Here is a 26,770-nt window from a genome sequence, read left to right as displayed (position 1 = left end):
GAGAGGAAGGGGGAGGAAAGGCGAGAGGGAAAGGAGGGGAAGAGAGATGGGGAGAGAGTGGGAGGGAAGAGGGGCGGGGACCTGGAGGAAGTGGGAAGGAGGGAAGGAGGGAGGGGCAGGGGAGGGAGAAGAGGTGGCGGGCGTTGTGGGCGGAGCGTGGGGAGGGAGGCCGACTAGCGCCGACGGAGGGGAGAGAATGGGGGAGGGGTAGGAGGGGGGCAGGGGCAGAGACGGGCAGAGACGGGCACAGACGGGCAGAGACGGGCAGAGGGCAGAGGGCGGAGCGGCGCCGGAGCGGGCGTCATGGCGCGGCTCCTCTGGTTGTTCCGAGGCCTGACCCTCGGAGCTGCGCCTCGGCGGGCGGTGCGGGGCCGAGCGGGCGGCGGCGAGCTCTGCACTGGGCCGGTACTGGGGGAGGCAGGTAGGACGCGGGTCCCGCAGGCCCCACCGCTGCCTACGGCTTTCGGCGTCATTTCACCCGCTGCACCCGGGAGCCTAAGGCCGGTCCAGGCCGGGCACTGCCCGGGCAGGCACCCCTGCCCCCCCGCCCCCCCCACCGGAGGGTCTGGGACAGCGGATTGTAAACTTGGTGGCGGCGGGGTGGGGACTGACCCCTGTGAGAATTCGAGGAAATGAACACATGAGCCCCCTAAATGTGCGCGTAATTTTTTTTTTCTCTTGGCGCGGAGAGTGGGGGCATAAGTAGGGCTCGGGGGCTGACCCCTAACCGGCAGTCCAGGCGAAGGCCCGCGGTCTGGGCTGCAGCAGCCCGGCCCGCGCGCCCCTGTGAAGGCCTCCAGTATGTTGCACTGCAGCCCTCTTCGTAGTTCCGCGGGCTTCCTTCCAGCATCTGAGAAGCAGGCAGTTCAGACTAGGGATTCCTGGGGTGTTTCCTGCCCTGCTGTCTTCCCATAAGTGTGTCTAAGAGCCAGGGAGCCTGGGTTGATCATTTGTTCCTTCTTTAAGGTGACAGCCATTGTTAATGACTGAGACAGAGACCAGGGCGGGCGCGCGCGCGAGAGAGTTAGAGTGTGCTTGTGTGTGTGTTTTCTGCTAAATGCCTTTGGATCTTGGATGTGGGTACCTGCACACTTCACCAAGCAGGAAGGAGTCACCTCGGGAGACCTGTGCCAGCTACCCCTGTATTTCAGGTCTATTTCTTAGTGCCCCAGGGGATTGGCTTCCTGGGTGGTTGCCAGACTGACCCACTCTGAATCCAATTTTATATATGTTCATTGAAGACATTCAGAGATACCCAACTGATGAAAATGTACCAACTCATTCTGGGCTCTTTTTAGCCCCTGAAGTTTTCAAACTGCAGTATTAAAAGAATACTTAACTAAAGAAAAGCGTTGGCGTTGTGAAATGTTAGCTGATCCAACATGACTTCCAGCTATGGCCTTTCTAACCACTGGTGTCTCTGGTCAGTCAGTCTGATGACCTTTGTGAGCCCACTGTATGCCAAGCATTGTTTTGCTGAGAACCACAGGTAATAGAAACAGATCACAGTTACGGACGAGCTCTCTATAACCCCTTGATACAGGATGGTGGTTATAGCGGTAACTACTTCATGGCTATAATTGCTGCTGTCAGAAGCAGCCTAATGAATTGCCCTGGGATCTGAAGTTCTCCACCAACATTAAAATTTGGCCAGATACCAGTAGGTAACAGGAGCTGTGTACCTTATCAGATATCCCTCCTGGGAATTTATTCGACGGAAATAGTTCAAAAGAAGAACAAGAAGATATATGCAAAGATGCTTTAAACACTAGTCTCTTATAAAATGGAAACTGGCTGTAACCCAAATCAGTTAAGAAATACTTACGTAAATCATAAAAATTAAATTCAACAAACTTTTAGGCAGTCATTAAAAATGATAAACAGGGAGTAGTTCTGTGGTGAAGGGGTTGGGCATGAATAGATGCAGATTTTGAGTCTTGGCTGTCTGTTACTTCCTGGCTCTGTGTCTGAGCTCAGGCTGCTATTGCAAAACACCGTGGACTGGGTGACTTAACCGACATTTTCTCACAGTTCTGGAGGCTGGGAAGTCCAAGACCAAGGTGGGAACGGACTTGGTTCCTGATGCAGATCTGCTTCCTGGCTTGCAGTTGACTGCCTTCTCACACTGCATTCACGTGACTGTCTCAGGAAGGACCACTAATGCCTCAAGGGAGCCTCACCTTTATGATCTAATCTAAAACTAATAACCTCCCAAGCCCCATCTCCAAATACCATCTCACTGGGAGTTAGGGCTTCAGCATATGGGAGTGGGGAGAGGAGCAGGGAGAACACATAACATTCAGTTTGTAACAATGTCTTTGGACATGTTTCTTGAATTTGGTAAGTTTAAACTTCAGATTTTTTTTCCTTCTATCAAATAAGGCTAATGATAATGGTAGGGTTGTTGTACAGAATAACTTTTTAATTAAATATTTTGTTACAATGTTTGACACTTAGCAGGCACACAATAAATGTTAGTTATGATTACATAAATAAGTGGAAAGGACAAAAACATAGCTACATTTAAGTTAAATCGTGGGCTTGGGGAGTGTTGAGAGAGAGAGAAATTGGGAGGGGGAAATGAGAAGATACTGAAATGACAGTATTTTTCTCCAGTGCTGCAATTTCTCATATGCTCAGAGTGATTTTTTTTTTTTTTTTTTTTTTTTTTTTTTTTTTTTTTTTTATCCAGGTTAACAAACAGCAAACCGAAAAAGGAAAGTAAGAACTATTCTGGAGCAAAAAATCTGTTGCTTCGGGAAAATATTCTTTCTAGAGATAACTATGCTAGGAAACCATCCTGGGCATAGGGTTAAAATAGTCCAGGCACTGTGATGGGAGAGACTAGTTCTGCAGATCAGAATGGGCTGGGGATTATTTTAATACCAGTTTCTGATGAGTTCCATTAGATTCACCACATTATTTATTGAAATTAAGTGGGCTTATGTGTGACAATTGGCAGTATAGCAACTGTGGCCAGGAAGGTTAGCAAAACCTGAAGAAGGCACCCAGTAGGTAACGATAGGACCAATAGTGGATTTCCTTAGGGATGAAAAAGTTGAGGCCCACCCCGTGGAACTTCTGGCCAACAAGATATATGACCTGTGCAAATCACAGCACACAGAGAGAAGGGAACTCCAAAGAATTTGAGTTTATTAAGGCATAATTCAAAGTAAAGTTGTGTAGCTATCTCATGCAATAGCAGCAACCGATAAATGTTTTCATAGTGAAGATAGCAAGAGAATGTAGAGGGAATCTGGAAAATGTGTAGACCCCAAAGGATGAGCACGTGGTGCAGAGGACAGAAAATACCTGCACACACACACAAAAGGACACAACGAGTGTGGAAACCTCTCTCTAGCCATGGTGGCCAGAAGACTTGACTCATTCCCAAGTGAGAGAACTTGTTGTGTATCTAATGCACACGTGCCTAAATTGCTGTTTGATAAAACTGCTCAGAATTTACTCATACTGCAATTTTTATTTAAACTTTGGTTGTTTTCTAAAACCCCAGTGTGTTCATTTGCTAGGGATGCCATAACAAAATACCACAGGCTGGGCAACTTAAACGATGGAATTTATTTTCATATGGTTCTGGAGGCTGGAAGTCCAAGACCAAGACTTGTCCTGAGATTTGTCCCGAGACCTCTTTCCTTAGCTTGGGGACAGCCACCTTCTTGCTGTGTCCTTAGGTGGCCTTTTCCCTGCTGTCCCTTCCTCTTATGAGGACACCAGTCTTATTGGACCAGGTCCCCCTCTTAATGGCCTTATTTTAACATGATTGCCCTTTAAAGGCCCTGTCTCTAAATGCAGTCACATTTTAAAGTACTGGGGATTAGGACTTCAACATATGAATTTGGAAGTTGGGGGGCAGGGAATGTCATAATTCAGTTCTTAACATCCAGGTCAAAGAAACCTCTTAAAGTGATACAGCACACATATATCCTGACCTGGGTGTACCCAACTGAGCGTTTGTCATTGCGCTATCAAAGCAAAGTCTGTGTGCCCTTGACTGAGCCTTCTAGGCTGGCAAATCTGCAGCTAAATGTTGCATAATTGGTGCTTGAACAAGAACTAGTCTAAACATTATTGCCTACCCACTAAAGCTTTCACACACATTACAAATAGTGTAAAAGGTCCACGTTGATAAGGATTAAAAGAACCATTAAAAATGTTCTTTCATATTGTACTTAGATGAAGGCTTAATTCTTTCAGTTAGCAATTTAAATACTAGTTATATATTTTAAACTTAAAAAGAAAACATTACAGCGTGGCACTGTGTCATGAACCTGTAGTCTCAGCTACTTGGGAGGCTGAGGAAGTAAAATCACTTGAGCCCGGGTGTTCAAGGCTGTAGTGTGCTTTGATCATGCATATGAATAGTCATTGTGCTCCATTCTGGGCAATACAGTGACACCCGGTCTCTTTAAAAAATTAGGGCAGAGGGAGAAGGTGGTGTCTGAAGATAGTCAGTCTCTAATAGGTGTAACAAAATATAGAGGTGTGGGAGAGGGAGCTGGGAACCCAGACAAACTCAAGCCTTAGGTTCAAAGCGAAGGAGGTACCTGCTTTAAAACAGGTACTTGAGAGTCCCACTCTCAAATTCATGAGAGTCCCACTGACTTTTAGCCCTTCTCTAATTCCCACTTTCCAGTGTCAGCTACTATATTGTACTGCCTGTTGAGTCACATTAAGGACAGTGCTTCCAGGAGACAATAGGGTTTTTTCTAAGCCCATTCCACTTCCTCCCTGAAAGGAGATAGGAAGATAAAGCCAGCTTCACAGACTGTAAATTCCAACCTTAGTACCTAAAGTTGGTCCTCTTACCTATCCACAGGAAAAATGCAAGATCTTTGCCACAGCCAAGAAGAGGGTGTTTTATCATGATGCTGTTTACTCCTTTCCTTGACAAATGTCAGTGATAGCCAGAGATTAGGTCTCACAAATTCCCCCACAGGACCAGAGTTTAAAAATATGGGAGGAGGAACCCAGGACATTCACTCTTACTAGCAAAGCCTGTTCTTGCTATTTTTAGTGCTTCTGGCTAAAGCATTCCCTTTTTTCATCATTTGGGGTGGCCAAAAAGAGATAGGATCCTGAACAGAAGTGGCAAAAAAACAGACAGGAGGAGGCTTGTATTAGTTTGTTTTCAAAGTGCTATAAAGAAATACCAGAGACTGGGTAATTTATGAAGGAAAGAAGTTTAATTGGCTCACGGTTCCACAGGCTGTATGGGAAGCATGGCTGGGGAGGCCTCAGGAAACTTACAATCATGGTATAAAGTGAAGAGGAAGCAAGCACATCTTACATGGTCAGAGCAGGAGGAAGAGAGAGAGGGGGAGGTGAACTTTTAAACAACCAGATCTCTCAATAACTCACTATCACGAGAACAGCACCAAAGGGCCCACATGATTTAATCACCTCTCATCAGGCCCCACCTCCAACACTGAGGATTACAATTTCACATGAGATTTGTATGGGGACACAGAGCCAAACCATATCAGAGGCAGTCACTTGTTCCATTGTGACAAGATGGAAAAAGGGTAGATGTAGGTATTGTTAAGTGTGATGGTTTGGTAGCAAGAAGGTTTGTAGCTTTTGATTTTGCAAAAGTGGAATCTGTTGAGAGGAAGGGGAGATGTAGTAGAGACCATGGTTTGAGGAGAATGGAAAAGGTTTTTTTTTTTTTTTTTTTAATTTCAATAGGTTTTTGGGGAACACGTGGTGTTTCGTTACATGAATAAGTTATTTCTGTAATGGTTATTTATCAGATTTTGGTGTATTCATCACCTGAGCACTGTACATGGTACCCAATGTGTACTCTTTTATTCCCCATCCCCCCTCACATCCTTTCCCTTCTGAGTCCCCAAATTCTATTGTATCATTCTTACGCCTTTGCATCCTCATAGCTCAGCTCCCACTTATAAATGAGAATGTACAATATTTGGTTTTTCATTCCTGACTTACTTCACTTAGAATAATAGTCTCCAATTCCATCCAGGTTGCTGTGAATGCCATTATTTTGAGTGGTATTCCTTGGTATATATATACCATCATTTCTTCATCCACTAGTTGATTGATGGGCATTTGTGTTGGCTCCATATTTTTGCAATTGCAAATTGTGCTACTATAAATGTGTGTGCAAGTATATTTTTTCATATAATGACTTCTTTTCCTCTGGGTAGATACCCAGTAGTGGGATTGCTGGATTAAATGGTAGTTCTACTTTTAGTTCTTTAAGGAATCTCCACACTGTTTTCCATAGTGGTTGTACTAGTTTACATTTCTGAGAGTGGAAAAGGTTTAAAACACCCATTGCAAAGAAATGGGAAGAGAGCTGACTGGGGAAAGATAATACTCACCATGGTTCACTGAAACCCCAGTGAGATGAGTAACTTTGAGTTTATAAGGACAACTCTCTCCCCTGGTGGGGGAGATAGTTTTTTAAAACTAAGCTTTTCTATTTTGGAATAATTTTAGATTTATAGACAATTTATAAAAATAGTGCAGAGTTCTCAAAACCCCTCACCCAGGTCCCCCTGGTTATCTACTGACACCATCATAGTACATTTGTCCAAACTGTCTCTGTCTTTCCTTGTTTTTCATGATCTTGACAGTTTTGAGGAGTACTGGTGGGGTTCCTTGTAGAATGCCCCTCAGTCTGGGATTGTTTGATGTTTCTCCTCACAATTAAACTGGGATTATGGGCTATTGGGAAAAATCTCATGGAGATGGAGTTTCTTTCTAGATTCATGTGCTCTTCCCCATCTCTCCCCCCAACACTGAGACACACACACACAAACATACACTCACGCACTCACACTTACTTATTTATATTTCTCTTGCTAAACCATTTGACAGTTACAGACATCATGACACTTTACTGCTAAATATTTCAGCACGTTTCCTAAGACCAAAGATGTTTTCCTACAAAACCGCAAGACGGTTTTCCTCTCAGGAAATTGAGCATCCTTGTCTAATACATAGTTGATATTCAAATTTTCCACCATATACCAACAATGTATTTTATAGCTCTTATTTTTTTTTCTGGGATCTAGAATTTAATAAAGGGTCACACATTGGTTTCAGTTGTGGAGAGTCCTTGCTTTCCACAGGAAAGTGAAAATTTCTCTCAATTTTCACTTATGTGATTGTTTCTTCATGAAACACAGATTGAATGTTTTCAGCAGGAAAACTTGACTGGTGATGTTGTGTCCTTTCCAGAGCATCACACCAGGAAGACAAAATGTCACCTGTCCCGCTGCTGGTGATGCTAGCTTAGCCTACTTGGTTAAAGTAGTGGCATTTTTCTTCTTTGTAATTAATAAACTCTGGGGTTGTATTTTGGGAAGATGTGACTATTCTGTTCCCCAGCAGTCGAAAGGGGTTTTGGAATCCTCTGATGATTTTTACAAAATGGTGATTTAAAAAATTCTATAATTCCTTCTTCATTTATTACTTGACATTCTGCAGGATAACTCTGAAGGCCATTGAGCAATAGTAATTATCACATAAATACATTTTGTTTTGTCCCCAAAGTGTCAAATACCCCAAAAATCACGTGTTAACTGAGGTATATTCCATAGGAATTTCAGATATATATTTCCATAGTAAAAAGAAACCCCTGTAGTCTTATAAACAGTATATTTAATAAAAGATACCTCCTAGGGGAGCCCTTGTGTAAAAATAATAACAGTAATAAAAAGAAAGAAAAAAACTTTTAATATATTAAACAGTTTAAAAACCTTTTAGCAAAATGTAAGCAATCAGCTACATGCATCACTGGAAATGCAGTATTGTTCGGTATTATAAACTGGAGAGAAGATAAGTCTTTTCTTGCCAAAGGACAATTTAGGACTTTTTTTGTAACCTAAAATGAATTTCAACTGTAACTTCTGACATGTTTGATATATAGATGCTGGCATCACGGGCATTTAACATTTCATCTTCAGTGCCATAGTCAGATTACTAACCCTTTGGGCCTCTGTTTCTCATCTGTAAACCGAAGAGTTGGACACATTACAAAATCCTTTCCAATTCTTAATGTTGGATGATTAAAAACATTTATTATAGGAGTTGGACTTCCTACTCCCTTTGGCTAAAGAGAGTATTGCTCTAGTTACTTGGTTTATGCTCATGTGAATAAATGTAGTAATATAGATGCCAAGGCGAGTAGGAAAGAGGAAAACAAAATATGGACAAAAACCATGAAGCATCATAATAGATTATTGTAGGTCTGTTTCCCTTTCAGGACTATATGCTATGGGAGTTTCTTCTTTTGTTACATGCAAGAAGATTTTTAAAATAGAGACCTCCCTTGACAAAGAAAATCAGAGCTATCCTTATAAACCAGCAAGGGAGAAGAGTTTAATAACCGACTAGCTCACGGTTCTTTTCTGTCCAATGCCTCAACTACTTCCGGCTAGATCCCGACAGCAACTGCTCCTCTGAAAGTCATCAGAGAAGAGAGGATCAGTTTCTACCCTTAGGTACCTGAAGGGAATGTATTCCGCATTCTTTCATATTTCAGCTGCCTCTTTCACTTCTATGCCCCAGGAGGACTAGAAAACTGGCTCTCTACTTCTTATTAATTTCTTATTAAATTAAATAGTCAATGAAGGCATTAGCCTTCTGGTCCCCATGAAGAATAAACTCGTGGGAGAGAGAGAAAGGGACTGGATTATTCTGCTGGGTGACAGTGCACTTAGGGAAAAAAGCCGAGGAAGAAAAGTCTATCAGGTGTTTTTGTTTTAATTTTTAAAACTCCTGTTTAACAATACAGGGTCTCTTGCAACGTGTGAGCTGCCTCTTGCCAAGAGTGAGTGGCAAAAGAAACTAACCCCAGAGCAGTTCTACGTCACGAGAGAAAAGGGAACAGAACCGGTAAGCTGAACTGGTTTACAGTTTTCTGATTGCGTGTGTTGGCAGTGAGGGGGCAGTTGGAATAGGTCCAGCTATGAAACCCAACTGCCCAGCAACACTCCTCTTCCATTGTCCCCTTCTCGGAGTATTGATATCCATCAAGTAGAAACCTGAAACTTTTCCCTGGACACATCATCTCTATTCTGACCCCTAAATAACCTTCCTGTCATTTCAATTCTGTGCACCGCTATCACCTCCCCTTGGGGCCAAGTCACTGTCACCTTCTCTGTGCATGGCCATTCTTGCTCCAGCCAACCCATTCTCTGTACTGCAGCCAAAGAGTTCTTTGGAAAACACAAATCTGACCATATCACTCCCCAGCTCAAAACCTTCGGTGGCTGCCCAGTGCTTTCAAGGAAAAAGAAAAGTATGAGATGACTAATAAGGTCCTAACGGCCCCTGGCTCCCACCCCATCCTCAAATCCAGCCATCTTCCCTCTTGACCCCGTACTTTGGCCACACCACCCTTGAGCTCTCACACACCCTGGGCTCCCTTGTCTCTTAGGGCCTTTGCACCCAACATTCCTTCTTCTCTCCCATCATCCCTCCCCATACCCTCCACCCATTCATTCAGACTTACCTTGTAGCTCTCAGCCCAAATCTCACTTTCTCTGGGAAACCTTCTCTTAGCCCCCAGCTAGGCTTGCTTCTAGCAGAACTCTTTCTTCATAGCATTTGCCATCGCTGCTATAACCCCTGGCACCTAACGTGGTGGCTGGCCATAGTAGGCATCCAATAAATCAACTTTTGTGAATGTTGAATGACTGCCAGGTAAGAGGTGCAAACATTATTTAAACTGCATTCGGCAATCTCAGCTTTCATTCATTTTCTGAGAAAACAACCCTCAGTGGTTCCTCATTATAACATCACTTTTTACAGCACTGCATTTATCTGTGTGTCTGTGTGTGTGTGTGTACAAGTTTCTGGGGTACATGAGAAAATTTGTCACACATATATAATGCATAGTAATTGAGTCAGGGTATTCAGGGTGTCTGTCACCCGAATACAATGCATTTTTGTTAAGTGTCATCCACCTACTCTGCTGTCAGACACTCAGCATATTCCTTTTCTCTTACTGTATGTTTATGGCCTTTAAGCCACTTCTCTTCATCCTCCCCCTACCCTCTGCTCACCCTTCCCAGGCTCTGTTATCCATTTTTCCACTCGCTACCTCCATGTGTTCAAATTCTTTAGCTCTCACATATAAATGAGAGCATAGTGCCGCATTTCTTAACCAGTGTTCTTAGACGCAAATATAGCTGCTGGAATGTAGCTTTTCTGAATTGAACTTTGTTATTAGATATTTTTACTAGTGAAGCAGATCCCACAGAGTGGACCCCAGCCCTGTGGCTTCAAGCATAGTAGAGTATGAATGTTTTTTCCTTTGTCACCACCTGCAAAACTCATGTCACTACCCACATGCACTGCCATTGTAATCACGGTGTCACCCTCAGTTTCTCCAGTGCTAAAGTCATCAGAAGGACCAGCACATCCCAATAGAGTCTCCTGAAATGCTGGTATTTTTGAAAACTTCCTGTAGGTGGGATTTTACTAAAGCCCTCGTTGGGAAAGAGACTACATTAGCCATTTGTGTAGATGGCACAAGGGAACCACATGATACTCTGTGAGCAGTTGTATGTATTCCCAGAGTATTCTAAGCCAACCCTAATTCTCAGGTCCAGAGCCAGGCAGGGCTTGGTACGTAGAGAGAACCTAGAGATGAGCTGCCAGATGTTTAGGAAAATAAATCTGTGGCTTCTCAAACAGATGGTGCAATATACTCTCTGTATTTGGCCATTTGACAAAATGAGCATCATTCATTATTTTAACTAATGTTATAAATCCCTTTCCATGGATCCATTTCCATGTTTAACTTTTTAGAATATTGCAGAAATGGAAGCCTTCATTAGCTTTGTTCACCTAAGAGAAGATAAATAAAACACTGAAGGTGTCTCTTTGGTGACTCTAAATTAAAATTTAGTCCTGCATGTTTTTTCTTGGGCAACAGTAATATGCTAGCACTCTGCTAGACCAATGAATAAATTTACAGGCTGGCTGAGCAATAACTGAAAGTCAAGTATCAATAGAAGGGAGGTTTTGTGCAGGTCATTCTCTGTCTACTCTCCAGATCCACTCTCCACGGGATTCCCCTGCTCTGAGCTCTAGGAAGAGTGAGCAGTTCCTCTTCCCTGCAGCTATTGATTCAGTTTAGCAGTGGGAGACACCAGTGAGATCTAAAGGTGGGATGGAGAAATCACTAGGGCTCAGCATTCTCTCTGTAGGGCTGCAGGTTGGCAGTGGCTATGTTCCTGTATTGCAGGCGGCAGCTCTTGCAGGCAGCCCTCCCCTGCAGGTGCAGCCTCACCAGGTTCTGGCCACTCCCTCTTCCTCTGTCCCACAGGCCTAGTGGAGGCCATGGCTTCTCAAAGTCATTAGCCTAGGATGCTTTGCCCTCACTAGTGGATTTCCACTGGCCCTGTCTGCACCTTTGTAAACAGTCCTGTGTGAAGTTATCCGCAGTCATCCCTCTTGAGTGTGTCACCTGTTTCCAGCAGGTGTGTTGTATTGACAAGATGGAATGGCAAACTGCCGTTGGTCCAGCAGACCTTGCAATCCCAGGGGAATCTGGAACGTCATTCTCTCTCTGACCCTGGCCCCTCCCTGTGCAGCCAAGCATTTCAGTTCTCTCTTCTAAGTATTCTTGAATCTCTTTCTTTTATTTCCACTGCTCTGCCTGAGCAGGAGCACACTCCAGGCCTGCATGTGTGAGGGACATTGGATTGCTCTCTGCCTTTGGTGGCATCTTGCCCCATTCCAGCCCCTTCTTTACCTGAATGTCAAGTGATCTTTCTAAAAACCAACTCCAATCAGGCGTCCACCCAGTTTACAAGTTTCCAGTAGCTTCACATTTCCAGTAGGACACAGTTTAAGCTCTTTGTCACAATCTAACCAACCCCAGCTGGCCTGGTCTCACCCACCTTCCGGCATCATCTCTCTCCATCCTCCTCTTTGCCCTCTTCTCTCATGTGGGCCCTGCCCAAGGTGTTCTGCCTGCCAGAAATACTCTTCCATTTCCTCATTCAAAAGTCAGCTTAGTGTTGGCATTTTTCTATAATAAATAACAATCAGTTGTGCAATTTAGAATAATAATAAAAGGTTAAGAAATAAAAAAGACTCCCCCCCCCCCCCCACCATCTCAGATAATATCTGATACAGACAGCCTTTGTGGAAACTCCCTTCATAGTGAAGGGTACAGCACTACCCGAACTCCATACCATCTCTATCATAGCTGTATATGAATTGTCAGGTATAAATTGTCAGCTCACGTGTGTCTTCCTCCCACTTAAGTAGCAAATTCTTTGAGTGCAGAAACTGTTTTGCTGCCCACCTCTGCAACATTAGCACCCAGCTCAACCTGGGTTTATATTAGATTATTAGGTAAATACTAGAAATGAGATAGAAGCTGAGTTTAACCCTAAATAAGTTACAGGACTTGTATAAAATTGGAGAGGGAGGGCACATCAGGAAGCTAGGCAAGGAGAGAGTGGGTAGATGTCATTTCAGAAACTATGTTGGCTGAATATTCCTTTTCATTGATTTCTTTTTTCCTTGAAATGGTGTTTTGCTCTTGTTGCCCAGGCTGGAGTGCAATGGTACGATCTTGACTCACTGCAACCTCCGCCTCCTGGGTTCAAACAATTCTGCCTCAGCCTCCCGAGTAGCTGGGATTACAGGTGCCTGCCACTATACCCGGCTAATATTTTGTATTTTTAGTAGAGATGGGGTTTCACCATGTTGGCCAGGCTGGTCTTGAACTCCTGACCTCAGGTGATCCACCCGCTTCGGCCTCCCAAAGTGCTGGGATTACGGGCGTGAGCCACTGCACCTGGCCTTCACTGATTTTTTAATTTTTATTTTGCTTACTGTGATAGCAGTTATCTGTCGCTTCCTCTGTCCAGCTGCCCCCCTGCAATAACTAAATTATGTTTTGAGTCTTCCCAGGCTGTCTGGATCCTATGAAAAGGCTTTCCTAGACCAGCCTTGGAACTGGCAGTCCTGTTTTGCATGCATGCATCTTCAGCCCAGGCGGGAAGGATGGGAAACTTCCTCTTCTTTTTTTTTTTTTTTTTTTTGAGATGGAGTCTCGCTCTGTCACCCAGGCTAGAGTGCAGTGGCACAATCTCAGCTCACTGCAACCTCTGCTTCCCAGGTTCAAGCAATTCTTCTGCCTCTGCCTCCCGAATATCTGGGATTACAGGCATGTGCCACCACATCTGGCTAATTTTTGTGTTTTTAGTAGAGATGGGGTTTCACCATGTTGGCCAGGCTGGTCTTGAACTCCTGACTTCAGGTAATCCACCTGCCTCAGCCCCCCAAAGTGCTGGGATTACAGGCATGAGCTACCACACCAGGCCAACTTCCTCTTCTTTACAGCTGCCAACTAGTGCCAGTGTTGGGAGCAGGCATTTGAGGGGACTGGCCATAAAGGACCAGCTCACTGCCATTCGGATTTCTGCAGCTAAGTTTAGGGTTTTAAAGAAGGAAAACATCGAAGTGTGCCCAGATGGTAGGCTCAGTAGGTTAATTTGAAATTGTCTGTTATGCAGCTCACTGAAAATGTGCTGTTAAACTACCCCAGGGAATTTGGATGTTTGACCTGTGAATTTTTTGAGTTGGGAAGCCTGGAGGGGTCTGAAGATTTCCTGAGTCAGCTTTGTCACTTGATGAGCTGTTCTGTATTTTGGCTTTCCTCTGGCCCATAGGAGGGGATAGTGCCTGCTGCCAGGCCCTGTGATAGTGGATCTTCATAGTCAGCTTGTGCAAGGGTTGATTTTTCTTTAATTTTCTTTGACAGAGGAGATGACAAAAGAAATTGGGCAAAAATGGTCTTTAAAAAAAAGTCATCAGCCGGGTGCAGTGGCTCATAGCAAGTGCCTGTAATCCCAGCACTTTGGGAGGCTGAGGCATGCAGATCACTCGAGGTCAGGAGTTCGAGACCAGCCTGGTTAACACGGTGAAACCCCGTGAAAGTACAAAAATTAGCTAGGCGTGGTGGCATGCACCTGTAGTCCCAGCTATTCGGGAGGCTGAGACAGGAGAATCACCTGAACCCGGGAGGCGGAGGTTCCAGTGAGCTGAGATCGTGCCATTGTACTCCAGCCTGGGCAACAGAGGGAGACTTCATTTCAAAAAAAAAAAAAAAATTAAGTTTGAGAAATAACATTAAAAAAAAAATTGACTTGGCTCATTCATTGACTTGTCTCCTGTTCTCCTCTCAGAATACCTCTGAAAACTTGCAAACCCTGTAACTCACAATGAACGTAGTAATTTCATCTAAGTAGTAATCTGGGTTGGTGGGGGGAGAATCTAGCTCATTATTTAACATTTATTAAGTACACCATGACCCAAACATTATGTGAAGCATATTAAAGGCAAAATCCCTGATCTCACTGAACTATGCTTTTTATGTATTTATATTCTGTCTTTAACTGGAGATTTCAAAGTATGTTAGACAGTGGACTAGATTCCTGTTGTATTAACTCTTTTAAAAGGGAGAACGAAATCTCACACAATCACAGAGGACAAGACTCTGTTCTCTTGCTTTTTCACCGACTTTGATGCTCTTGGATGAAAAGTCCTGTATGAATACAAAGATTATCAATGTCATAATTTGAATATTGGGTGCAATAAAGCCCCGGCTGTAAATACATCTGCAGCCTGCTTCATTGGGTGCATTATAATTTTCTCTCTGGTGTTATTTGCACTTCGTCAAATTAGTACAGAAATTCCTTGATTTGGGGACTTACCCAGGATTTAAATCTGCTGTATCATCTCCTGCCAGTAGTATGAGAAATCTGAACGTGACATATCTAATTTACTTTCAGCCTTTCAGTGGGATCTACCTGAATAACAAGGAAGCAGGAATGTATCATTGCGTGTGCTGCGATAGTCCACTCTTCAGGTAAGATAAAGAATTGAGAGCTACGGAAGGAGAGCAAACCTCCAGGTTCTTACTGCTCTGTTTCATTTGAGATCTTGGATAAATAAATACCCATAATACCCATTTTGTTTTTTAAAATGCCCTTCTCATTTTGCATTGTTGCTGTAAGGAGCGCTATTCATATGAGATACTTGCCTGTCTTGACTTTTATTTCTAGCATTTAGAGCCATTAACAAGACTTCTTAGCTTATATTCTTCCTTCCTCTATCCTCAAGAAATAGCAAGGAAATAAAACTTGGTGGGCACCTTATGATGAAACTATTAGAGTTTTTTTTTAGAGGGAAAGTATTTAAAGAAATCTAAACCGTGATTATATTTGCTGGGCCATGTGATTAAAACTCTCTCTCTCCCAGGGAAAATGGGTTTATAATTTAATTTAGGAAATGTAGAATTTTATGAGGATAGATTCCCCACAATGCTTGACAGTAGTGAATACCATACCCTCTTCTATATAGCTAAAAGTAAATTTAATTGTCCCTTGATTTCAAAGCCTCTTTTAAGTCAATCAGGATCTGAAATCTCTCAACAAAGGCTTTTTTGTTTAGACATGCAGGAAACAGTCTTTAAAAAAAGTAGATTCGATGGAGAAGAAAGGAAAATATCTTTGAAGTCCTATTTTTCAGAACTTCAAAGATGTTTTCCTTTCTTTTGCATCAACCCTAAATTAGTTTAGAATAAAATATAAATCAAGCCGCTCTGTGCATCACCCATTAGGCAGTGCTTCCTTCTGTCCTCTGGGCTTTGAGCAGTCTGGGCCTTCCTGCCCAACTGGCTGCTAATGTGGGCTGCGTTAGGAAGCCGGACCCGCCTGCAAGGATGAGGAGCGATTAGCATCAATTTTCCTCCATGCTCACAGATGGGCAGGCCTTTGCCCAGACGCATTCACATTGGCATGGGGGAAACTAGAAGGAGGTTAATTTTGACACAATAAAATGTGGGACTCAGGTTTCTGAGACAATAGTTATTTCTTGACGTTTGGTTCTGTTAAAGAGGAGAGGTAGGGCTTTGAGATGGCCCATGAACTTTAAGCCATAGAACCATGCTGCCAGCGTGTCAAAGGCTCCCTTGTTACTGCAGGCACCAGGCAGTGCTCTGTCTCCCTCTTCACACTGTGAATACAGAAGATAAATCATCCTTGCAAGAGCATTCTCCTAAATCATAGTCTTCACTCTTCCCCTTCCTTGATGTTCCGGTTTCTGCATCTGAAAAAGAAGGGGCCTTCTTCCCTTCCTTTCACCTTGCAGACTTAGTTGTAGTGTCAGAATACTGGAACCAGGAGGGTCCTGAGTCCAGAGCACAAACCTCTGTCCAGTAGAACTTCCTGTGGTGATGGAGATGTCTGTATCTGGCCATGTGGTAGCTGCTCATCACATATGCTTGTTAAGCACTCAAGATGTGGCTAGCATGGCTGAGAAGCTGACTTTTTCAATTTAATTTTAATTAATTTAAACTTAAATTTAATTTTAATTAATTTAAACTTAAATTTAATTTTAATTAATTTAAACTTAGAAGGTCACATGTGGCCAGAGGCTACTATATTAGCACAATGCTAGTTCAAATTAAGGAAGTTAAGTGACCAACCCCAGGTCCTAGAGGTTGTGAAACAGCCAAGACTAATAGGAAAACCAGCCGATTCTCCAAAAGCCCACTGACCAAGTGGCCAGTTTAAGGGACTGCCAATTCATCAACCTTATTTGTTTTTGTATAACCATTTAGTTTCAGTTGAAAAGTTTCCATTTTGCATTCTTAAAGACGTCTGAGTTTGTTTCTGTTCCTCTTTCTTGTTACTGCTACTGCAGCTGAAGGAAATAATATATTCCTGAAGATTATTTATGTTCCAGAATATACTATTCTTAAAGATGCACTCATTTATGGGAGAGGCAGTAGAATGGTTAAGATTGCCAAGGTATATATCCTGGATCCATTGCTGTGTGACCTGGAGCAAATTTCTTAACCTTTCTGTGTCTGATTTCCTCACCTGTAAAATGAAGATGATAGTAACTAATTCATAAGGTTGCTGGGAGGATGATCTGAGTCATGAGTTAATACATGGAAAAGCATAGAGCAATGCCTGCCATGCCTGACTCACTGACTCAGGCCAGGCAGTTGATGCAAGTTAGTAATGATTTTTTTTTTTTTTTTTTTTTGAGATGGAGTCTCGCTCTGTCGTCCAGGCTGGAGTACAGTGGCGTGATCTCGGCTCACTACAACCTCGGCCTCCCAGGTTCAAGCGATTCCCCTGCCTCCTGAGTGGCTGGGATTACAGGCGTGTGCCACCACGCCCAGCTAATTTTTTGTATTATTAGTAGAGATGGGGTTTCACCATGTTAGCCAGGATGGCCTCCATCTCCTGATCTCAGGTGATCCACCCGCTTTCACCTCCCATAGTGCTGGGATTACAGGCGTGGGCCCCCGCACCCGGCCATAATGACGTGTTCTTAAGCAATAGACCCCTCTTAGGGCTGTATACATGAATGTGCTTTTGATCCTGAGGAATTCTGGAAGATATATTCTAATTAATGAGAATATACAAATGCAGACTATATTCCTGAGCCTTCTTCCTGTTCAAGAGGAGTTTTAGAAATATATTCTTGTTTTGCCTTTCATTTTCCTTCTCTTTCTGTCTCTGGTCTCCAGTTTCTATAGTAGGAAGCAGAGGTACAGAGAGAAAAAAAAATCCTTCAAATGCTTGTGTAGAATGAAAGTGAAGGGAAAGTTGGTCAACCAAAACTAAGTAGTTCTTTTTACAAGTAAATGCAGCGCCCGCTCCTTTGAGCTGGCTGCTCCAGCTCGGCTGCTTCCTGCCTGGGACCCCCTTCGTGCTGTGCTGGCCTCCTGGGATCTGCTCAGCCCCACTAATGCTAATTGAAATTCCACTTATTTTTGGATCCCAGATTTATCCTGAAACCTCCTCTGATAGCACACACTGTGGGTTTTTTTTTTTTTTTTTTAATCTCCTTCAAATTCCTATTTATCAGTATCATACAATTTAGGACCTAATTATTCTCCTATTGGTTCAAGTATTTTATTTAGTTAAGGAGAGAAACTTGATTAGCTCTCAAGCCCCTTGGCCATCTTATCCTTCTTGGACAAGCCTCATGGAAGTTGCTACGGGTTGAATTTTGTCTCCCAAAAAGACATGTTGAAGTCTTAATCTCTGGAAGCTGGGAATGTGACCTTATTTGGAAATAGGGTGGCTGCAGGTATAATGTTTAGATAAGATCATATTGGAGTGGGGTGAGCCCTAGTTCCAAAATCACTGCTGTCCTTCTAAGAAGAGAAGCCATCCAGACAGAGAGGAAACAGCCATGTGAAAATGGAGGCAGAGATTGGTGATCCGCAGCTATAAACCAAAGATTGCCTACCTTAGAAGGTAGGAAGAGGCAAGGAAGGATTCCCTAGACGCTTCAGAGCCCTGCGGACACCTTGACTTTGGACTTTTATCCTCTAGATTGTGAGAGAGTCCCACCCATTTTGTGGTATTTTGTTGTAGCCACCTTGGAAACAAATACTTAGATGCTCCCTAAGTACTTCTTGATGGGTTGATTAATAATATCCGTCCTGCTGCTTGGAAGCCATAGCAGTGTTGGGACTATCAGAAGCTGTGGTTATGGGCTGGGCATGGTGGCTCACGCCTGTAATCCCAGCACTTTGGGAGGCCAGGGTGGGTGGATCACTGGAGGTCAGGAATTCGAGACCAGCCTGACCAGTATAGCGAAATACTGGCTCTTCTAAAAATACAAAAATTAGCTGGGCGTGGTAGCACACGCCTGTAATCCCAGCTACTAGGGAGGCTGAGGCAGGAGAAGAACTTGAACCCAGGAGGTGGAGGTTTCATTGAGCCACTACACTCCAGCCTAAGTGACAGAGTGAGACTCCATCTCAAAAAAAAAAAAAAAAAAAAAAAAAAAAAAAAGCAGCTGTGATTATGAAATCACTGTGGAAATGTGAGGGAAGTGGCTGCAACTTCTTGAGCACTTACATGCCAGACACTGGGCTCCACCCTCCAATAAGGAGCTATTAAAACCCCCATTTAACAGATGTGAAAACTGAGGCTTAAAGAATTTAACTAACTTGCTCAAGGTCACTTATCTAGTAAGCGATAGTGCAGAGATTTGGGTTCCACTGGAGCCTGTACAGTGTACTCTTCTTGAGAGTGGAAAGCACCCCAGCAATGAAGAAGCCCTCTGGGCATGTGGCAGGTGCCATGCCCAGGCTCTTCATGTGCATCATTTCATCAGACCTCTTGGCAGCTCCCCGTAGTGTTATTATTATTCTCATTTCATGTGAGGAAACTGAGAGTTAGGAAGATGAAATAACTTGTCCAGGGTTCCGCAGCTTGTAGGTAGCCAGCCAAAATATGAACCCACACTTTTGGACTCCAGAGCCCACATTCTTCACTGGCTGAGCTTCCATTAAGCCACGTGGGCAGCACCGTTGACATAGGTGCCATCGCCTTCTGGTGCCAGCTTTCTGAATTACAGGTGTAAGTTTCTCAGAAGACATAACCAGTCTCTGATGGTGATCCCGGCCAGTGTAACTCATGAGTTCCCTTTCCAGAGCCTTGTTGCCAGCCTCATCTGCCAGACTTACCGTCATTCTCCTCATCATCCTATAGTTGTTGGAATGAGTTTGGTGCACAGTTTTTGAGAGCTTCTGCCTCTCCAAATCAGAGACCTTTAATCAAAGGTATCTGGGTCAAGAACACTTTCCAGAATGTGGTGCCACACTCCTAGGGACTCCAGACTCTCATTTCGCTAACTTGGAATGAAGTGACATTGTCCCCCACTGCCACTTCCTTTCCTCCTTCTCTTCTTCCTTCTCCCTTTCTTCTTCCACATAAGCCTATTGGGAAAGTGTTTATTAAAATCTACTGTGGGATCACATATTTCACGATCATAAATCTTCTTAAAATAAGAGGAAACAGAGCCTGATACTAGTTCACCTTTTACGTAACGTCCTGATGTCTTATGCACCATGGGTAACCAAGTAATATTGTTGAAAACGCTTTGTGTGCCCCATTCCCTCAAAGGAATAGAAATTCTTCTAAGAGGTTAGGGCTGTCAGTTATCACCGAGTGCCTGTGCTGTTGGTTTGGGAACTGTAGAACTTCCAGAAGTCAAGGAAAACCAAAGCAAATAAAATGAAACAAAGTAAAAATCCCTTAGAATATATGATTCAGAATGGTTTTAGTTCTTCAAGGGCAAACCTTACAATCTGCTAATCACTTAAATATGTATATTGGAATTTCTGATTGGCTTTAATATTTCGGTTCCCAGTCTTAACTTATATACGTTAAGCCTCTCATATTACTTGGTAAAATCTCCAGATTCTGCTAATTGTATCAATAAAGGTTTATTGTTTCCCATAAAATGCTTTAATGAGTTTTTATTAGTCTTAGGTTCATTTATTTAAAAAATTTTATTGTAGTCATAATTCTCCATCAAAATTCATTTAATGATCACTAGTTTATATATAATGTTGAAGATGGAAAGACTGGGATTAAAAGATACTTAATGATGTTTTTCCCTGAGCAGAGTGGTCAGATGAATGTTTTCGAACCCTTGGAAGAGGATTGCAAAGAACCTGACCTGAATATGCAAACACTTCTAGTTGGACCCACAACTGCTCACATTTCATAGATTTCTGGTATTAATAATTAAAAAATTAAAAAATAGCTACTGACTTATGTGCCATGTGTCAGGTACTATGCTAAGCATACATACAGAAAGTGAGGTGATAATGCCATTGCTATTGTTAGCTTTAAAAAAATCATACAATCTATAAATGTAGAAAAGGAGACTTTATTTCTTCTAAAGGGTTACAGTCTTCAGGGTGGCCATCCCACAGGCTGGAAAGCGAACTCCAAGCCAAGAGCAGATGCAGGCACTTGGAAGGGGGAGCTCCTGGGGTAGGAGCTTTATGCTGAAGGGGTTGGCTAAATATACTTATTTAACAGATCACAGGAGGGGCTATGAAAATTCGTGAAGATGGTCCTGACATACGCATATTGAACAGACATGCATGTAACATATGACCTGTTTATTTGGGGGTAGAAACTTAACATTTAAATGTATTACAATTAGACCCTGTACATCAAAAGTCTTTCAGGATATGAAGGCCCGCAAGTGCACAGCCTCTGTAAACCATCCAGAACCAGTTCATGGTCTTTTAATCAGGAGAAAGTTACTAAAATCAGTCTCTTGTGCAATCAAAGCTGTAGTTATGGCTGGTGGAACAGAGGGTCTCAGCTAGTCAGTGTCTGATGGTAGATGAGCTGCAATTGCTTCAACACTGCTTATCTCAAGGCCAGTGATTGTTTAGTTGCTAGAGAAAAAGAAAACCCTTGTGGCAGTTATAACAGAGTTGATTCTTTAAGTGTAGGGGTGTGTGACTTCACCCTCGCCTGGCATGGCCTTAGGTCCTGTTTATAATGTGGTATATTATTGCCACAAAGAGTCTGTTCTGCCAGTCTTGTGATCTCTATTTAAACATTAGTGCTGGTCATTTGTTGTGTCTAAACCATGAGAGGGAGGGGGTATAACGAGGTGTGTCTGACCTCCTGTCCCATCATGACTGGAAACTCGGTTTAAAGGTTTTTCTGGAGTCCCCTTGGCTAAGAAGGGCTCTACTTAGTCAGTAGGTGGCTTAGAACTTTTTTTTAGTTTATACTTATCTATAGATTAGGACGCTGAGTCTTCAAAAAATTAAATGACTTGCCAAGGTGATACAGATGTAACAGACAGATCCCAGATTCACACCCAAATCTTTCAGAAATCAAAGCCTTTCCTCCAAATGGCTATACTTGTGGTTCTCAAAGCCTAGTCTGAGGACCCCAGAAATTCCTGGGGGGGAGTTTTCTAGGGGCTTTTCCAACCACACTTGAGGCCACTTGAGGCCACATCCTCTTATACCTCAATCAAAACAACATAGCAACAGACTGAATCCAGAGGAAGATTCAGTTGTCTTTTTTTAAGCCAGACGTTAAAGAGCCTTGCAAAATTGTAAAACAGTCCACCTCTTCTCATGAAACGTTTGTTTCATTTTGAAAAGTACAATTATTTGTCATAAATATATGTTATGTTAACATGTAATAAATTTATTTCAGATTGAGCATCTCTACACTGAAAATTCAAAATCTGAAATGCACTCAAATCTGAAACTTTTTTATTTTTTGAGACGAGTCTCGCTCTGTTGCCTGATCTCCACTCACTGCAACCACCGCTTCATAGGGTCAAGTTATTCTCCTGCCTCAGCCTCCCGAGTAGCTAGGACTACAGGCATGCACCACCATGCCCAGCTAGTTTTTCTATTTTTAGTAGAGAGGGGGTTTCACCATGTTGGCGAGGCTGGTCTCAAACTCCTGAGCTCGGCCGGGCGCGGTGGATCACGCCTGTAATCCCAGCACTCTGGGAGGCCGAGGCGGGCGGATCATGAGGTCAGGAGATCGAGACCATCCTGGCTAACATGGTGAAACCCTGTCTCTACTAAAAAATACAAAAAATTAGCCAGGTGTAGTGGCGGGTGCCTGTAGTCCCAGCTACTCAAGAGGCTGAGGCAGGAGAATGGCGTGAACCTGGGAGGCGGAGCTTGCAGTGAGCCGAGATTATGCCACTGCACTCCAGCCTGGGCGACAGAGCGAGACTCCATCTCAAAAAAAAAAAAAAAAAAAAAAAAAAAAAAAAAACCACTCCTGAGCTCAAATGATCCACCCGCTTCCACCTCCCAAAAAGCTGGGATTATAGGTGTGAGCCACCATGCCCAGCAAAATCCGAAACTTTTTGAGAACCAACATTAGACTCAAAGGAAATGCTCATTGGAGTATTTCAGATTAAGGATGCCTAACCATCAAGTAAAATGCAAAATCCAAAAATATCTGAAATCCAAAACACTTTTCTGGTCCTAAGCATTTCAGATAAGGGACACTCAACCTATATTAAAAAAAAATTAATGCACATGTTTTTAAATTCTCAGTTATAAATTATAACTTGTTAAATGTTGGCATATGAAACTTATAGACAAAAGCTCTCAGCAATCCCTATTAATTTTGGGGACACAGAGGGGACGTGAGGGGTGCTGACACCAAAATGTTTGAGAATTGCTGCATTATACAGTTGTTTCTGTGGGAGTTTGTGCTGTCAGCTAGGCTTCCTTCTGTGGGTGGCAAGTCACCCAGGTGCCGAGGCAAGAGACTGAGGGCACGAGCTATTCCAGTATAATAAAATATATAAAATAAGCATAGTTATACTAGATATAGATAATAGATATGATTATATATGAATGTCATTAATCATTAGTTTGTAGCAATTACTCTTCATTCCAATGTTACAATAATCCTTGCTCTACAATCATAACCTAGGAGCAACCAGGTCATACAGAGATAGGAGCTGAGGGGACATAATGAGAAGTGACCAGAAGACAAGAGTGCGAGCCTTCTGTTATGCCCGGGCAGGGCCAGCAGAGGGCTCCTTGGTCTAGCGGTAATGCCAGCATCTGGGAAGACGCCAGTAGCCAAGCGGACCGTGGTCTAGTGGGAGCGTCAGTGTCAAGGAAAAACACCCGCTACTTAGCAGATGGGGAAAGGGAGTCTCCCTCTCCCCGGGGGAGTTTAGAGAAGATTCTACTCCTCCACCTCTTGTGGAGGGTCTGACATCAGTCAGGCCCGCCCGCAGTTATCCGGAGGCCTGTCTCCCTGTGATGCTGTGCTTCAGTGGTCACACTCCTAGTCCGCCTTCATGTTCCATCCTGTACACCTGGCTCTGCCTTTTAGATAGCAGTAGCAAATTAGTGAAAGTACTAAAAGTCTCTGATATGCAGAAATAATGGCGTAAGCTGTCTCTCTCTCTCCTCTCTTTCTCTCTGCCTTAGCTGCCAGGTAGGGAAGGGCTCCCTGTCCAGTGGACACATGACCCACGTGACCTTACCTATCATTGGAGATGGCTCACACTCCTTACCCTGCCCCTTTGTCTTGTATCCAATAAATATGAGTGCAGCCTGGCATTCGGGGCCACTACCGGTCTCCGTGTCTTGGTGGTGGTGGTCCCCCAGGCCCAGCTGCCTTTTCTTTTATCTCTTTGTCTTGTGTGTTTATTCCTACAATCTCTCATCTCCGCACGTGGGGAGAAAAACCCACTGACCCTGTGGGGCTGGACCCTACATCCTTCTGTGTTCATAGTCTAGGGATTTGATTCTTTACCACTTTTCCTTCTTAGATTAGTTTGTTTTGTTTGTTTGTTTGTTTTTTGGCTGGGTCTAACATTCAGTTCTTCTCTTTATTCCTTAGAGAGAGCCATTTCTTTGCCACAGCAATTTTTGAAGTCTATTTTCCCAGTGCCATTTAAGGGAGCTTATCCATCAGAGCACTTAGAGGGTGGGTCTTTGGTCGGTGGATTTACCTGCTGTCCTTCTTCTCCTTGTGGCAGCATCATGAGTCCCTGGGAGACTTCTGGAGGGCTAGGTTTCACTGCAGTTATTGATGCCAGGTACCCAGGCATATTAATTAATAATAATCATCATCATCATCACAGCAAGAATTCAGGGCACTTACCATGTGCTCAGCCCTGTGCTAAGCTTTGTATCACACTTCACAGAGTTCCCCTCAGATCCTCAAAACAGCCCTGTAGTGTAGATATTATTCCCATTTGCTAGGTGAGCAAACTGAAGCTTCAAGAGCTGTGGTTTCACACAGCTAAGAAGTTGCCAGAGGCAGCTTTTGAATCCCTGGTCAGGCTTCTGTGTTTAGATAGCCTGAAATTCCTGTTGCTAAGCATGACTTTCTCATCAGACCTTACACTTCCATGTTGCACTAAGATGACGATGACTTCCTCCGACCATTAGTATTTCGTTTTGATTCCTCCTTTTTTGACATTTTCAACACATGGGTTTGATCTGTGTTACCTAATATGCAACACAGTTCACAAAGCACCATGTGTTTTTAGATCCTTGTTGGACATCCAGAAAGGCTTTAGCATCAAAGGATCAAGAAGTCCTTTCACTTCGAGAGGCAATGGCTTCGATAGTGAAGGTGCAGTGAGGACGATTCCCCGGGGACTGACTGTCACATAACCGGGTGTGGGATCTGGCAGAGGAGAGTGGAAACACATCCTGTTCCCTGGAACAATGCGTTGGGGCATGAAACCCTCTTGGCATGTTAATGACAGTGTCATTAGCAGCTGTAGTATCGTTTATGTCTTCCACAGTTCTGAGAAAAAGTACTGCTCCGGAACTGGGTGGCCTTCATTTTCCGAGGCCCATGGTACGTCTGGCTCTGATGAAAGCCACACAGGGATCCTGAGACGTCTGGACACCTCGTTAGGATCAGCTCGCACAGAGGTCGTCTGCAAGCAGGTGAGATTTCTTATTTTGTTTTACTTTCCCTGATGCTGCCCCAAGTGCCACAAACAGCTCTCTTGGTCTTGGCAAATCTGGTGTCCTTTTCTAGTGGTACTTTTGTCTTCAGAACACATGGGATTCCCTTTTTGTTTTGTGTTGTTTTGAGACAGAGTCTCGCTCTGTTTTCCAGGCTGCAGTGCAGTGGCACGATCTCAGCTCACTGCAGCCTCTACCTCCTGAGTTCAAGTGCCTCAGCTTCCCAAGTAGTTGGGATTACAGGTGCCTGCCACCACACCCAGTAAATTTTTGTATTTTCAGTAGAGATGGGGTTTTGCCATATTGGCCAGGCTGGTCTCAAACTCCTGACCTCAAGTGATCCACCTGCCTCGGCCTCCCAAAGTGCTGGGATTACAGACCTGGGCCACCGCACCCAGCCCAGAACACATGGGGTTTCTACACATGTCAGTAATGATCACTCTCTCCCTTCTGGGCACTGCAAAAAAGAGAAAAGGCTTCTCCAGCTTCTCTCTAATGTGGCTTTTCCTGGTTCTAGCCTTCCACAGAGATGAGAACAGAGGTAGGATCTTCACCTTCTTTTGAGCAGGGATAAGGAGCAGGAAGCCCTTATCCTGCAATAGTGGCTGGCATCTCATCTTTGACTTACCCAGTGTGGCTGGCACCTCCATCTCCCCAACCTCCTTTTGCACCCTGCAGCATGTCACTGGCCTGCAGAGCAATGCTGCGGGTGACGTCAGCATCTGTGCCTTCTGTGGGCCCAGTAGGAGAGAGTGGCTTAAATCCGGATCACAAATTCATTTTGATATCCTCAGCTGCTCACGTTTTCTGACTCATGGGTTTTGTAAAACACTAGAGGGAAGCTGATTAAGATAGCATGGTTTTGCCTTAAGTGATAAATAATAATAATACACTGGGTACTACAATATTATTCAGTACTTACCCAGAAATTATGTTAATGCTTTGCGTGCAATATATCAATTAATTGTCCCCACCGCTCTCTTATGTAGGTATGATAATTATCCCTATTTTTAGATGAGTAACTCTAAAGGCCCAAATGTAATAACTTGCTCACATCCTATTGATAAAGTAAAACTATTTACCGTGACTGTGTTCTGCTTTCTTTCATTTCTTAATTGAATTCGGATGCAATAGACTTTTTCTCCTAATACAGATGTCAGACTCCGGAGTGGAGTGATTTTGGGGGGGTTCGTCTGTCTGGTTTTACATAAAGAGCTTTGTTTGCATTTGGAGATGACAGAGGCTTCTGTCCTTTGCAGTGTGAAGCTCATCTAGGTCACGTGTTTCCTGATGGACCTGGGCCCAATGGTCAGAGGTTTTGCATCAACAGTGTGGCTCTGAAGTTCAAACCAAGAAAACACTGACCATCTTCAAGAGTCCTGTTCCCTTGCCACCCCTTCATGTGCACTCTCAGTTTCCATAATTCACTTGAATGACTTGCTTTGTTTGCAATAAAACTGGCCTGAGTTTGCTGCTGTC

The 26,770-nt window shown here is 43.5% G+C and overlaps 1 protein-coding gene across 1 annotated transcript; it reads left to right on the top strand.

The window, feature by feature from the left end:
• The first annotated feature begins 243 nt into the window (after positions 1-243).
• On the top strand, positions 244-26,770 carry MSRB2 (methionine sulfoxide reductase B2). Its single transcript, XM_010367556.2, has 5 exons — positions 244-421; positions 8,783-8,883; positions 14,808-14,884; positions 25,123-25,270; positions 26,551-26,770. The coding sequence occupies exons 1-5, from the start codon at positions 304-306 to the stop codon at positions 26,653-26,655; spliced, it is 549 nt and encodes a 182-aa protein (XP_010365858.1). The 5' UTR covers positions 244-303; the 3' UTR covers positions 26,656-26,770.

The sequence above is a fragment of the Rhinopithecus roxellana genome, chromosome 11 (assembly GCF_007565055.1).
Source record: "Rhinopithecus roxellana isolate Shanxi Qingling chromosome 11, ASM756505v1, whole genome shotgun sequence".
Classification (NCBI taxonomy): domain Eukaryota; kingdom Metazoa; phylum Chordata; class Mammalia; order Primates; family Cercopithecidae; genus Rhinopithecus; species Rhinopithecus roxellana.
The sequence above is the reverse complement of the archived record's forward strand: the minus strand, read 5'-3'. Positions and strand labels throughout refer to the sequence as shown.

What these genes read in the sequence shown, in the direction of transcription:
- MSRB2 (XM_010367556.2), top strand. Translation starts at nt 304, where the DNA reads ATGGCGCGGCTCCTCTGGTTGTTCCGAGGCCTGACCCTCGGAGCTGCG. An exon ending in GAGAAAAGGGAACAGAACCG is followed by an intron (nt 8,884 to 14,807) that starts GTAAGCTGAACT and finishes ATTTACTTTCAG; the next exon opens with CCTTTCAGTGGGATCTACCT. An exon ending in TGCGATAGTCCACTCTTCAG is followed by an intron (nt 14,885 to 25,122) that starts GTAAGATAAAGA and finishes TGTCTTCCACAG; the next exon opens with TTCTGAGAAAAAGTACTGCT.